A 13,409-nucleotide genomic window follows, 5' to 3' on the forward strand; every position below is an offset into this window, starting at 1 on the left:
AAAGAGATTATCTATTACCACCTCAAGGAAAGTTTGAAGTTAGAGCATTTAAATGCTATTCTATTGATATTCAGTGAGATTTTCCTAACATGTTACCATGATATCAGTATGTCTTTCCTCTTTTTTCTTTTCTTTTTACTTTTGTGACTGCGCTATTGGCAATTTTTGAATTGGGAATTTTGAGATTTCTACATCGTAATTTCTGACCTTTGGGTTATTGACCTTAATGATACATTCTTTAAAAAGGATGGGGGATAGAGGCTTAAGATATCATTGTAAAAAGGAGAAATAATTTGCTTTAGAGAAGAACTGAAAATTCTCAGTTGAGGTGTTTAGAAATACTAGAACTAGAATTCAGTGGTTAGCACACAGCATTTTCTTAGTTACTATTAATACTGACAGTAACAGGTAACTGTTTCACTTTTATTTTTAATATTGTAGCTGAAGAAATTAAAAAGCTACGTAAACAACTGGAAGAAATTCAAAAAGAAAATGGCCGGTATATTGAATTACTAAAAGCAAATGACATATGCCTCTATGATGACCCCACAATCCACTGGAAAGGAAATCTTAAAAACTCAAAGGTCTCTGTTGTTATTCCCAGTGATCAGGTTCAAAAAAATATCATTGTTTATTCCAATGGGAGTCAGCCTGGTGGAAACAGCCAGGGAACAGCTGTTCAGGGGATAACCTTTAATGTTGGTCATAATTTACAAAAGCAAACCGCCAATGTGGTGCCAGTACAGAGGACTTGCAATCTTGTGACTCCTGTGTCTATTTCTGGAGTTTACCCTTCTGAAAACAAGCCATGGCATCAGACTACAGTTTCTGCATTGGCTGCCAACCAGCCTGTTCCTCTTTGTCTTCCTGCTACCATTTCTGCTCAAAATATTCTTGAACTTTCCACCTCCGAAAGCGAATCGAGTGTGCTTGGTGTCACCAGTGCCTCACTGATCGCTGTTCCCATTGGGCCTGAACCTCCTCAACGTCGTTCCTTGCACACATGTCTAAATGATCAAAGTTCTCCTGAAAATAAGAATGGGCAAGAGAGCCCCAAATTAGTGAAGAAGACAGTCTCTTGTGCCACAAGCATCCCCACTGCCTCCTCAGCGACTGCCACGAAAGTGCACCATGGAAGCAAGTCCTGCCTGAGCGTACAGGATTTCAGAAATGATTTTCAAACCACCTTTGTTGTTTCAGTTACCACCACGGTCTGCTCCCAGCCTCCCAGATCTGCAGGTGATTCTTGTCCAGCGAGCATTAGCAAGGGTGCAGACTCGGCAAGTGTTACCGCAGTGGTGGCCCCTTCTGCCCCCGGAGGAGGGAAGACCACAACTCCGATAAGCACTGTCTCTGCAAACCCTTTGGACAATGGTTGGACTCTTTCTTGTTCTTTGCCTTCTTCAAGTGTTAGTGCTTCAGATTTAAAAAACATTAATAGCCTTACCCGAATTTCCTCTGCTGGAAACACACAAACCACGTGGACTACTTTGCAACTGGCGGGAAACACTATTCAGCCCTTAAGCCAGACACCTTCTTCTGCTGTGACTCCGGTATTAAATGAGTCTGGTACCAGCCCTACCACAGCCAACCACAGTAGACACGTCGCCACAGGCGTCAACTTGAATAATTCCTTTCCAGCAGATGGGCAGACAGTTGAGCAAGTAGTTGTAACCTTGCCTTCTTGTCCATCTTTACCTATGCAGCCACTGATTGCCCAGCCACAAGTTAAATCTCAGCCTCCAAAAAATATCCTTCCATTGAATTCAGCAATGCAAGTGATTCAGATGGCTCAGCCAGTTGGGTCGGCTGTTAATGCAGCTCCAGCTAATCAAAATGTTATCATTCTTCAGCCCCCCAGCACTACCCCATGCCCAACAGTGATGAGAGCAGAGGTTCCCAACCAAACAGTAGGTCAACAGATAGTGATCATACAGGCAGCTAATCAGAACCCCTTGCCGCTCCTCTCAGCTCCACCTCCTGGTTCTGTTCGACTCCCTGTCAATGGAACCAGTGCTCTCATAGGGTCTAATAATTCAGTGCAAAATGTTTCGACCCCACAGACTTTTGGAGGAAAGCATCTTGTCCATATATTACCAAGACCTTCATCTTTATCAACGTCTAGTTCAACACAAACTTTTTCTGTCACCATGTCAAACCAACAACAGCCTCAAACCATTTCTTTAAATGGACAGCTCTTTGCTTTGCAGCCTGTGATGTCCTCATCAGGAACTACAAATCAAACCCCTATGCAAATTATCCAACCCACCACCAGCGAAGATCCAAATACCAATGTTGCCCTGAATACATTTGGAGCTTTGGCCAGCCTCAATCAAAGCATATCACAGATGGCTGGGCAAAGCTGTGTACAGTTGTCTATTAGCCAGCCTGCCAATCCTCCAACTGCTGCAAATAGTCAGACCACCCCAGTCAACTGTGTTTCATTAACAACAACTGTAGCATCTCCCATGACAACTGATAATTCAGCCACACTACCCAGTACTTACAGTCTAGTAACTACTCCCTCAGTGAACACTGTAGCTTGTTTACCTAACGTGAGGTCAAAAAGGTTGAATAAGAAGCCAAGTGCCAAGAAACACTTAGCAGCTAACAAGTCAGCATGCCCCCTGAACCCAGTCAGAGATGCGAGCAAGTTAGACTGCCCCAGTGCTGAAGCCACCGCAGAGCCATCATGTGCCGATGGGCTGCTGGAAAGCCTCCCTGTTGTGTTACCATCTGTCACTGTGTCCCAGGCAAATAGTGTAAGTGTTTCTGGCTCACATTCTTTGGATGTTCTGAATTCTGAATCGGTGATACCTGAATCTGTACCCAAATCTAAGTCAGCAGAAGAGACTAGCTCACCCTCCCAAGAACCTGTAACAAGCGAACATTTTGTAACGGCCCCAGCAAAATCCAAAGATTCTGCCCCCATTTTGCAACGAGAGACATCTCAGGATAAGCCACCAACTAGTTTGGCGTTGTCAGACGCTGCCAAATCCTGCACTTCAGCCAACGTGTTGATTCCATCTCCAAGCGATCCCCACATTTTGGTTTCTCAGGTTTCTGGTCTGTCATCTACCACTAGCACTAGCACCGACTGTGTTTCTGAGGTCGAGATCATTGCTGAACCTTGCAGGGTGGAGCAAGATTCCACGTCTGAAACAATGCAAACGACAGGTCTCTTAAAGGGGCAAGGTTTGACTGTATTGCTGTCTGGTCTTGCTAAAGAAAAAGACCCTCAGAAACTCTCTCTTTCAGTCCAGGTGGACCATCCTGACTTTTCTTCTGACAGTTCTAAAATAGTTGATTCAAGTGTCGAGTTACATCCCAAACAGGACCTCTTGCTGATGAACAGTGATGATAGAGATCCAGGGCAGCATCACTCCTGTGTCCCTGATCAGGAGGTTATTAATGGTTCCTTGCTTGGCAGCAGGCAGGCTGACTCTCCCATGTCAACCAGTTCTGGCAGTAGCCGCAGTTTCTCCGTGGCGTCCATGCTTCCTGAAACGACTAGAGAGGATGTCACCAGCAATACGACAACTAATACTTGTGACAGCTGTACCTTTGTAGAGCAAACTGATATAGTCGCCCTTGCAGCAAGAGCTATTTTTGACCAGGAGAACCTTGAGAAGGGAAGAGCTGGCAGCCAGGCTGATATGAGGGAAGTTGCTTCGAAGCCTTCTGAAGCGTCACCTTTAGAGGGAGACCAGCCTTTCAAAACACAGATATCTAAAGAGGGGGGCCCGGGACAGACGGAAGCAACACCAAATGAATTTAATTCTCAGGATTCGATTGAAGCGACTGTGGATCGGCCCCTTGGAAAACCAAGTTGTTCTGTAGGAATTAAAACATCAAATGCCTCTTTACAGGTTTCGACTTCTCAGCCACCGAGCATCACCAGTTTGAGTGTGAACAATCTTATCCACCAGAGCAGCATCAGCCATCCCCTGGTCAGCTGTGCTGGTTTATCCCAGACTTCAGAGCAAACAGCTGTTCCTGCAACGGTTAACCTGACTGTTGCCTCCAGCTCCTACACCAGTCAGCCTCCTGGACCAGCTCTGATGACCGAATATCCCCAAGAACAGCTGAATACCATTGCTGGCACCATACCAAATCCACAGATTCAAGAGCCACTCTTAAAGCCAAGTCAGGAAAGCCGCAAAGACTCTGCTAAGCGTGCTGTCCAAGATGACCTTTTATTGTCTTCAGCTAAACGTCAAAAGCATTGTCAGCCTGCCCCGCTGAGGCTTGAAGCTATGTCCCTGATGAGCCGAACTCCAGACAGCATTTCTGATCAGATGATGGTCAATCAGCTCCCTCCCAATTCGGCAAACTCTGTTGGGCCTATTAGCAACCCAGCACACGGAGATGGCCTTACACGACTATTTCCACCTAGTAACAATTTTGTTGCCCCTGCACTGAGGCAAACGGAAGTCCAGTGCAGTTCTCAGAATTCAGTTGCTGAGCAGCAGCAAACCCAGGCCAGTCAACATCTCCAGGCCCTGCAACAGCATGTTCCAGCCCAGGGGGTATCTCACCTGCATAGTAACCACCTCTACTTAAAGCAGCAGCAGCAGCAGCAGCAGCAAGCAGGGCAGCTAAGAGAGAGGCATCACTTGTATCAGCTGCAGCATCACGTACCTCATGCAGAGAGCTCTGTCCACTCTCAGCCCCATAATGTCCACCAACAGAGAACTCTACAACAGGAAGTCCAGATGCAGAAAAAGAGGAATCTTGTTCAGGGCTCTCAGGCCTCTCAGCTTTCCTTACAACCAAAGCACCACGGAACTGACCAGTCCCGACCCAAGAGTGGGCAGCCCCACCCCCACCATCAGCAGATGCAGCAACAGATGCAGCAACACTTCGGAAGCACCCAGCCGGAGAAGAGTTGTGAAAACCCTTCAACCAGCCGGAACCACCATAACCATCCCCAGAACCATCTCAATCAAGATATCATGCACCAGCAGCAGGATGTGGGAAGCAGGCAGCAAGGTTCGGGGGTTTCTTCGGAACATGTGTCTGGGCATAATCCAATGCAGAGGCTTTTGACATCAAGAGGCCTAGAGCAGCAAATGGGATCCCAGCCGAGCATCGTGACCAGACCTTCAGACATGACCTGTACTCCACACAGGCCGGAGAGGAATAGAGTTTCAAGTTATTCTGCTGAGGCACTTATTGGAAAGACGTCTTCTAATTCAGAGCAGAGAATGGGCATATCAATTCAGGGTTCCAGAGTTTCAGATCAGCTTGAGATGAGAAGCTATCTTGATGTCCCCAGGAATAAGAGTTTGGCCATTCACAATATGCAGGGTCGCGTGGACCACACGGTTGCCTCGGATATCCGCCTTTCCGACTGTCAGACATTTAAACCAAGTGGAGCCAGTCAGCAGCCCCAGAGTAATTTTGAAGTACAATCTTCAAGAAATAATGAAATAGGTAACCCTGTATCATCCTTGAGGAGTATGCAGTCCCAGGCCTTTCGAATTAGTCAAAACCCTGGTCCACCACCAATCGACCGCCAAAAGAGATTACCTTATCCAGCGGTTCAGAGTATCCCGACAGGAAATGCCATCCCACCAAGGGACAGTGAGAATCCATGCCACCAGAGTTTCATGCAGAGTTTACTCGCCCCTCACCTTGGAGATCAGGTCCTTGGAAGCCAGAGGTCCCTTTCAGAGCATCAGAGGAACACACAGTGTGGCCCATCCTCTGCAATTGAATATACTTGCCCCCCGACTCATGAAAGTGTCCATATTAGAAGAGAGAGTGAGAGTCAGAACAGGGAAAGTTGTGACATGTCCTTAGGTGCGATTAACACCAGGAACAGCACCTTGAATATTCCTTTCTCGAGTTCTTCTTCTTCAGGAGATATTCAGGGTCGAAACACAAGTCCCAATGTTTCTGTGCAGAAGTCCAATCCCATGAGGATAACTGACAGTCATGGGACCAAGGGCCACATGAACCCTCCAGTCACAACCAACATGCATGGGGTTGCAAGGCCAGCTCTACCCCATCCGTCTGTGTCTCACGGAAATGCTGAGCAAGGGCCTCCTGTACGTCCGACTAATTCTTCAGTTCCCCAGCGATCAAGGCATCCCTTGCAAGACAGCAGTGGTTCCAAAATTCGTCAGCCTGAACGGAATCGTTCTGGAAACCAAAGACACAGTAATGTCTTTGACCCAAGTCTCCCCCATCTTCCTCTGTCTACCAGTGGCAGCATGATCCTTGGACGCCAGCAACCCACTACAGAGAAGAGAGGAAGTATCGTTCGTTTCATGCCTGATAGCCCACAAGTCCCTAATGATAATTCAGCGCCTGACCAGCATACACTATCACAAAATTTCGGTTTTCCTTTTATTCCCGAGGGTGGCATGAATCCACCAATAAATGCTAATACTTCTTTCATTCCACAGGTTACTCAGCCTAGTGCCACTCGAACGCCAGCTCTCATTCCTGTAGACCCCCAAAACACGCTACCCTCCTTTTATCCCCCATACTCTCCCGCTCATCCTACACTGTCCAATGATATTTCCATCCCCTATTTCTCCAATCAAATGTTCTCAAATCCTAGCACCGAGAAGGTAAACAGCGGAGGCTTAAATAATCGATTCGGATCAATTCTGTCTCCTCCCAGACCTGTCGGTTTTGCTCAACCAAGTTTTCCTCTTCTCCCTGATATGCCGCCCATGCACATGACCAACTCTCACTTGTCCAACTTTAACATGACATCTTTGTTTCCAGAAATAGCTACGGCTCTTCCCGATGGCTCGGCAATGTCACCTTTGCTTACGATAGCAAACTCCTCTGCCTCTGACTCTTCCAAGCAGTCCTCAAACAGACCTGCCCACAACATAAGCCATATTCTAGGTCATGACTGCAGTTCAGCTGTTTAAATACTGACAGACTAAATGTACATGTATCTGCTGAGATTGCAAATGTATTGGTGTGTGCATGCACAGGTAATGCACATGGAGAGGGAGGCCGTGTGTGTGTGTGTGTGTGTGTGTGTGTGTGTGTGTCTTTGTGTTTGTATAATCAATTTCCAGTTACCTTCTGAATGTAGGGAAACTACGTCAGAGATGATGCGAATCCTGGGTTGTCAAAAACAATTATTTCTCCTTTTTAACTGCACAGTGTGCTTTTTAAAACTTTCCAAGCGGAGTTACATTTTCAAGTTTGATTTGTAATCTTATATTCCTTAAATGCTAGTTGGCTGGAAGTCGGTGGGGGGGGGGTGTCCTTTTGGCATGTGCTGGGTAGTAGGAAAGAACCTGGATTTTAAACTTGATTGTTGATCATTTATTAAATAGATACTTGAGATAGTCAAATTGCTTTCCAAAAATCCAGACACTTTGATACAACACAGTGGCTCATCACCAAATATTTGGCCAATGTCAGCATCTAGAACGGTTCCTTACCCATGGCAGGTGTTGCATTAACATGGAATGGATGTCCATGGTTAAAGTCAAGCAGTCAGCAAATACATGAGTTGTTGAATCAGCTTTCCTTTCCAAGGTTTGGTTTAGGTAGAGGCTTCTTTCTTATTTATGACAATTCATTGGTTTTCTGAATTTAATGTCTTGTCCTTCAAATTAGCCATTTTATCTTTTAATGTGCCAAGATGCTGGAACACAAAGGTCTTCCTTACTTAGCCTTAAAAATAGCAATCTGAAAAAGCAAAGTACATAGACATTCTCCATTTTGCGCTTGCATTTTGCATCAGGTCATAAAGATAAAAGCAGTTGTATTGCGAAGTTTTGCTTGTGTCCAGTTAAAGATTGTTGTTTCATCAATTAAATTTTGTTTTAGTGTTCTTTTTTCTGTTCATTTGATCTTGAAATAATTTCCTTTATATTTGTTTAATCATTAGGAACTGCTCAGTAAATAATGTGTTTGGAATCTACACAATTATTTGAGCCTTACTTTTTAAATATTTCTGAGCAGGGTCTTGAGCTCTGTCAGTATTTTCACTTACTGATATTTATATTTAAAATATGGCATTGTATGTTACATTGTTACCCTTCTTAGTAATTATAATGAGAAGATGAATTTGTTCATTATTTTTCCTGATGGTAGATGTGAAACGGTGCTTCAGAAAATTGTCTATGTATATGTCCGTGGGTGTGAATGTGTGTGTGCGTGCATGTGCACGGGTTCACAGACATAGATTTTAAAGTATAAATTGGTCCTTTAAAAATTGGCCTGCCATCTGGAAATGGAAATTGTGACCTGAGACCTGCTGAAGTATTGGAAAACTTGACGTAAGGGTTTTTAAAAGCCCCAGAGGAGTGAGTTGTGTACACACACACACACACACACACTCACACACAGACAGATACATTGAATCTTAAAAACTTAAAACCTATGAAAACAACCATATATACTCATATTCTCAAACCTGTTACTGTTTGTTGTTATATTCTGGGCCAAATAGAGGAACAAGTGGGAGAGAGACGTATAAATGATGTTGTCTGCTCTGTTAATAAAATGAACCCAAGGACCAGCATTTTATTTTATTTTTTCCTCCTTAAAAATGCCTCCTCAGGCTGGGTCAGAGCAGTTAACTCTGGCAAATACCTCTTGTGAAGACTCAGTAAAAGGGTCATGTGTGCCTCTTGAACTGTCCTTACCAAACCTTCCTCCCTCTTCCTGCTGCCCACCCAGCAGCCTCCTGGGGGCGAAAGAGAAAAAGAAAAAGAATTGCAAACAGGAGAAGCTTCTGTATTTTCTCCTTCAAATTGGTCATGGTGAAGAACAGGAGTTACTTAAATAAGACCACAGATAAACACAGTAGTTAAAAGTTTCAATTGGGAAAAAAGTGAGATTCATGGCCTGTTTTTTAATTTTCTTAACTGGCTTTTAAGTTACAACATTCAGATTCTTCTCTGTACTTGAAAGGCCCAACCTGCCAATTTCCAGAATAGTGTTCAATATGTTTGGCTATTCATCCTCCCTCCCTCTGCTCTCCCTGTCGCTCTGTCAGTCTGTCGCTCTGTCTGTCTCTCTCACATACACATCCAGACACACGCACGCACGTACAGAGAGGTAGCCACCGCGTTCTGAGGAACTGGGCACCGTTAGATATAATTAGAACTACGGTAACAAGCTAAGGAGAAGATCAGTTTGAACACTGCAACAGGAAGGCCTCAGAGCCTGCTACTTTCAGGTATTTCTCTGTTGCACTGATTTTCCTTTTCTGCACAGCCCTGTCCAGAGGTAGCATCTGCATATTTCAGAGCTTTCATTCCAAGCATGTAATACTTTGATCCCAAATGAGCCTCTACCCCTAAGTAAGGCTTATTTGACCATCTCAAGAAAGATGTGACCACCTGCCAATTATTTGGCTCCTGCTTACATGTAGCTCTAATTATCTTACAGACGTGCATGTATATGTAAGAGATCACTATATATATGGACTCGATTCTGAAAGTGTTTGAAGCCTAGTAGTCTTACTTGATTTAAAAGCACGAGTGTATGAGCTTTACCAGCAGTGTATTAAATATTTGATAATCAGAGCTACATGATTTTGGGGAGGAAATTTATTATTTAATATCCAGCAATCTCGATACAATTTTTGGCTAAAGTATGGCAGGAAACAGTCCGTTTTGGTTATAGCAAATTCAATGTTATCCTTGGCTTGCTAATATATGACTGTAGAATGTAAAACCATTTCCACAAATAATTTTGTAATTTCTGGAAATACACAAACATATATAAATACATACATAAATGTATGAATCATAAATGAGTCATTAATTAAATTATTTCTCTTTTAGTGTTACAGATCACATAGAATCAATTAGAGAAAGTGGTTGATTCCTCTAAATATTTAATGCAGTAATTCCTAATGAGGTGAAAATTTCAGATTCTCATGTATAATTTTTAATGTGTGAATCATGGAAAAAAGAAATCAAGTGTGATGTCATTTGTTTTTTTGGTACATAGCAGTTGTTTGGGGGTATTTTATACCATTTCAGGAAATTTATTTTTATTTAAATTGTAAGACCTTTTGGAGGGACCAGGGATGGCACTTTTTTCCAAAGGTGGAAAAATACTCCACAGTGATCATGCTTTATAAAATTTAACATTTTAGAACTGTGGAAAAAGAAGAATGAGGAGGGAATATTCTTTTATAGCAGTTTCCAGTTACATATTAGGGTGAACTGCAGTAAAGATCAATTTTTAAAAATCAGCCTTGTTTTTTTCCCCCGATCAGCCTTCTTAAAATACATAATTAATTAAACATTTTAAAGATAATTAACTTGTCTTGCTCTTGCCTTCTAACATCCATGTCATGGAGAGGCTAAAAGTTCATACCCCCCCCCAAAAAAAAATGTAGAAACACATTTTAATGGGAGTGAAATTTTAAAAATTTGAAAAAGCACCTTCTTAGCCTTGTCCTTTCTTTGAACCATAGGTACCTGGGCTCCTCTTTTCTTCCACCTGCTCCGTGTCGAACAGGTGGCAGGGAACCTGCTCATTTCCTTAGGATGATTCCTCCTCTGCCTTGAAATGTTTACTGGGCCCATTGTGATAGTGAGGCATGCTCCTAAATCAGTGATTCCCAATTCCTGGCTTTGGGAACCAATATATCTCCTGTTCTATCAAGGGACAGCACGATTTCTTGACACAAAATTAGTTCAGAGTTGATTTAAAATATTGAGTGTGCCATACAGTTCTGCTCCTTATTTTGATGAACTTGGTTTCCCCCCCCCCCCATGGAGGAGTTTAGGAAGCGCAAAGGTGGTACCAAAATCAGATGGCTTTGGGTTGATACCTTTAGGAACCTGGAAGTCGTAATTCTGTTGTCTGTATAAGTTCTACCTTTGCCCGGAGAGAATCGCCTATGGCTGTGTACATCCAGAGGGCAATAATAATAAGCCAAATAAACTAGTGTGAAGTTAATCTGTGAGTGATGACTTTATGATACTTATATGCAAATTAGAGACCAGAAATTCGTTTCTTCTCGAACTACCGTTTTGGCTAAATGCTCCCAACAGAAAAGGGTCCCCCCTTTTTTTTTTGACTTAACCATAGTCTCCCTGCTTTCTACACTTTCTGTGTGAGCCTGACAGTGTTTTAATCCAGAGTCTGTGGGAGACAGACACCAAGTTTAGACTGAGGCAGTCCAGCATGAGGACCTTCTTGGACATAGAGCTTCTAGTTCTGCCCACGTGCCTCTATCCTGGCACTGCACTTTACCTGAAACTGTGCCTCTGGTCCTAAGACCAGTCATTGGAACACATCACTCACCCACTCCTCTGTTAAAAAGCAAAGGGCCAGCCAGAATGGTACATGCTGTGTCATCAAACACCTAGAAGACTAGAACAGCTGATATTTCTCACAGTTGCCTTATCATTCTCTGAGCCATCTTCAATGCAGATCTTGTAAAAAAAAAAAATATGTACTAGTTAGAAGCATAACTCCTTTTAAACTCAGAGCTTGTAGGTGGTGGTCATTCAACATTGTTTCCATATTTGCCCAAACCTTATCAACTGTAGGGCTGTGGCGCATGCATGTGTTCTTAAACATGAGCCAACCTGGGTTGAAAGTACTGGATCTAATATTCAAATTGCTGTTGTTTTGGATGATAATCTGTCACGAGAGATCTCATGAGACATAGAAGATCACTCTTGTGATTTAACACTTTTTAAAAAAGGTGATCCTAAGTTGTGGGTTTTTCGGGTTTTTTGGCTTAGTTGTGTGTCTAGCTCTCCACCATACTATGTCATAGGAACTTAGAGTTTTCTCCATCTAACTCCTTATTCACTTCTCTGGATCTCTTTATCCCCAGCCCTTAAGTCTTAAAACCATTTTCATCTGTGAGGTCATCGAGGCACTGGACTTGACTATAATGGTAACCTTTAAGGGAGTTGAACTGTTGATCTTCCAAGAAGAAAGGGACCAGACAGTGTTGCTTAAAATGCTGCAGTTGTGTTACTGTGAAGAAAAGATTTGCTTCCACTTTCAGCAGGCCATATATATATATATTATATATATATATAATTTGTATATATACACATTTTGGTAAAAATAGGTGGAAAAATCTGAGAACATAATTACCTTCACAAATTATTTATAGATACACTGGGTGAGAGGCTTACTGTAGGGCAGTCACCAGAAAAAACTTAACTGTAGTCTTTCAATAGTGTAATATTTGTATCTATTCCCATGCCAGCGATGTCTGCTGTGTACTGTGTCCTATTACTGTAAATCACTTGGTTTATAATCCTAATGGGAACTAATTTGTTTTATAATGGAATCCAGAGCAGATATGTATAATACGATCAGGATTGTCCTACAGTTGTAAATAAGAATAGGTCCTGTTTATTTTGACATCTTTTTACAAATGCATTGTATTAGGGTGTGAATATTCTGAACCATGCTCTTGTTTAAAGTTTTGAAATTTTTATTGGTAAATGTAACATTTTAATGGTTGTAATAATTATTTGTATAGATATGAATATAGTATTTTATTTAAGAAAATAAACTTTGCATTTTTGCATTGTGAATTCTGTTGTTTCTGATCATTGCATGTGCCGCCTCAAACCTGGTATTAAAATGATTTGTCTTGCCTACAAAGTTTTCTATTCAAGTAATCTTTCAATTTTACCAAAATGTCTGAAAATGATACCATGACACATTTCCCATGGGAAGTGTGTTCCTGGTCAAAGAGTCAACCTCAAATAAGTCATAATTATGACCAGTGCCATATTGTCAGAGCAAACCATACACCTTTGTACCTATTGTAAAAAGCAAAATTAAAATTTTAGATCTAGAGGGGCCTAGGTGGCTCAGTAGGTTGAGCGTCTGCCTTTGGCTCAAGTCATGATCCCAGGGTTGGATCCCTGGGATGGAGTCCGCATCAGGTTCCCTGCTCTGTGAGGAGCCTGCTTCTTCCTCTCCCTCTGCCTGCCGCTCCCCCTGCTTGTGCTCTCTCTGTCAAGTAAATAAATAAAATCTTAAAAAACATTTCAGATCTAGAAGAGTACTGAGAGATGATTCAGCTAAACTCACGTACTTTTGTGAAGGAAACAAGCATAGACCTTTGGGACAAGAAATGGATCTTTTTTATAGCTACTCACATCAACTTGGTTACTTTTTTTTTTTTTTAAGATTTTTATTTATTTGAGAGAGAATGCATGGGAGCAAGGGGGAGGAAGTGGAGGACGGGAGGAAGCAGAGGAACAAGCAGACTCCCATTGAGTGCTGAGCCCAACGCAGGGCTACATCTCACGATCCCGAGAAATCATGACCCTGAGATCATGACCTGAGCCAAAATCAAGAACTGGAAGCCTAACCAACTGAGCCACCCGGGCGCTCCCAACTTGGTTACAAACTTCAAGCATGAAGTTTGAGGGAGAAAACAAGTTGCAGGAAAGCTTGAACAGCATAAGTGATATAAGTTT

The 13,409-nt window shown here is 42.7% G+C and overlaps 1 protein-coding gene across 2 annotated transcripts in view; it reads left to right on the top strand.

Moving 5' to 3' along the window:
• The window catches only part of USF3 (upstream transcription factor family member 3), a 49,656-nt gene extending 37,146 nt beyond the window's left edge, over window positions 1-12,510 (top strand). For both annotated transcript variants that reach the window (XM_041752366.1, XM_041752357.1), the window contains exon 7: window positions 442-12,510. In XM_041752366.1, coding sequence (XP_041608300.1) covers window positions 442-6,893 — 6,452 coding nt within the window. In that variant the 3' untranslated portion in view covers window positions 6,894-12,510. The remainder of the gene's footprint in view (window positions 1-441) is intronic.
• Window positions 12,511-13,409: the final 899 nt, after the last annotated feature.

The sequence above is a fragment of the Vulpes lagopus genome, chromosome 1 (assembly GCF_018345385.1).
Source record: "Vulpes lagopus strain Blue_001 chromosome 1, ASM1834538v1, whole genome shotgun sequence".
Lineage (NCBI taxonomy): Eukaryota > Metazoa > Chordata > Mammalia > Carnivora > Canidae > Vulpes > Vulpes lagopus.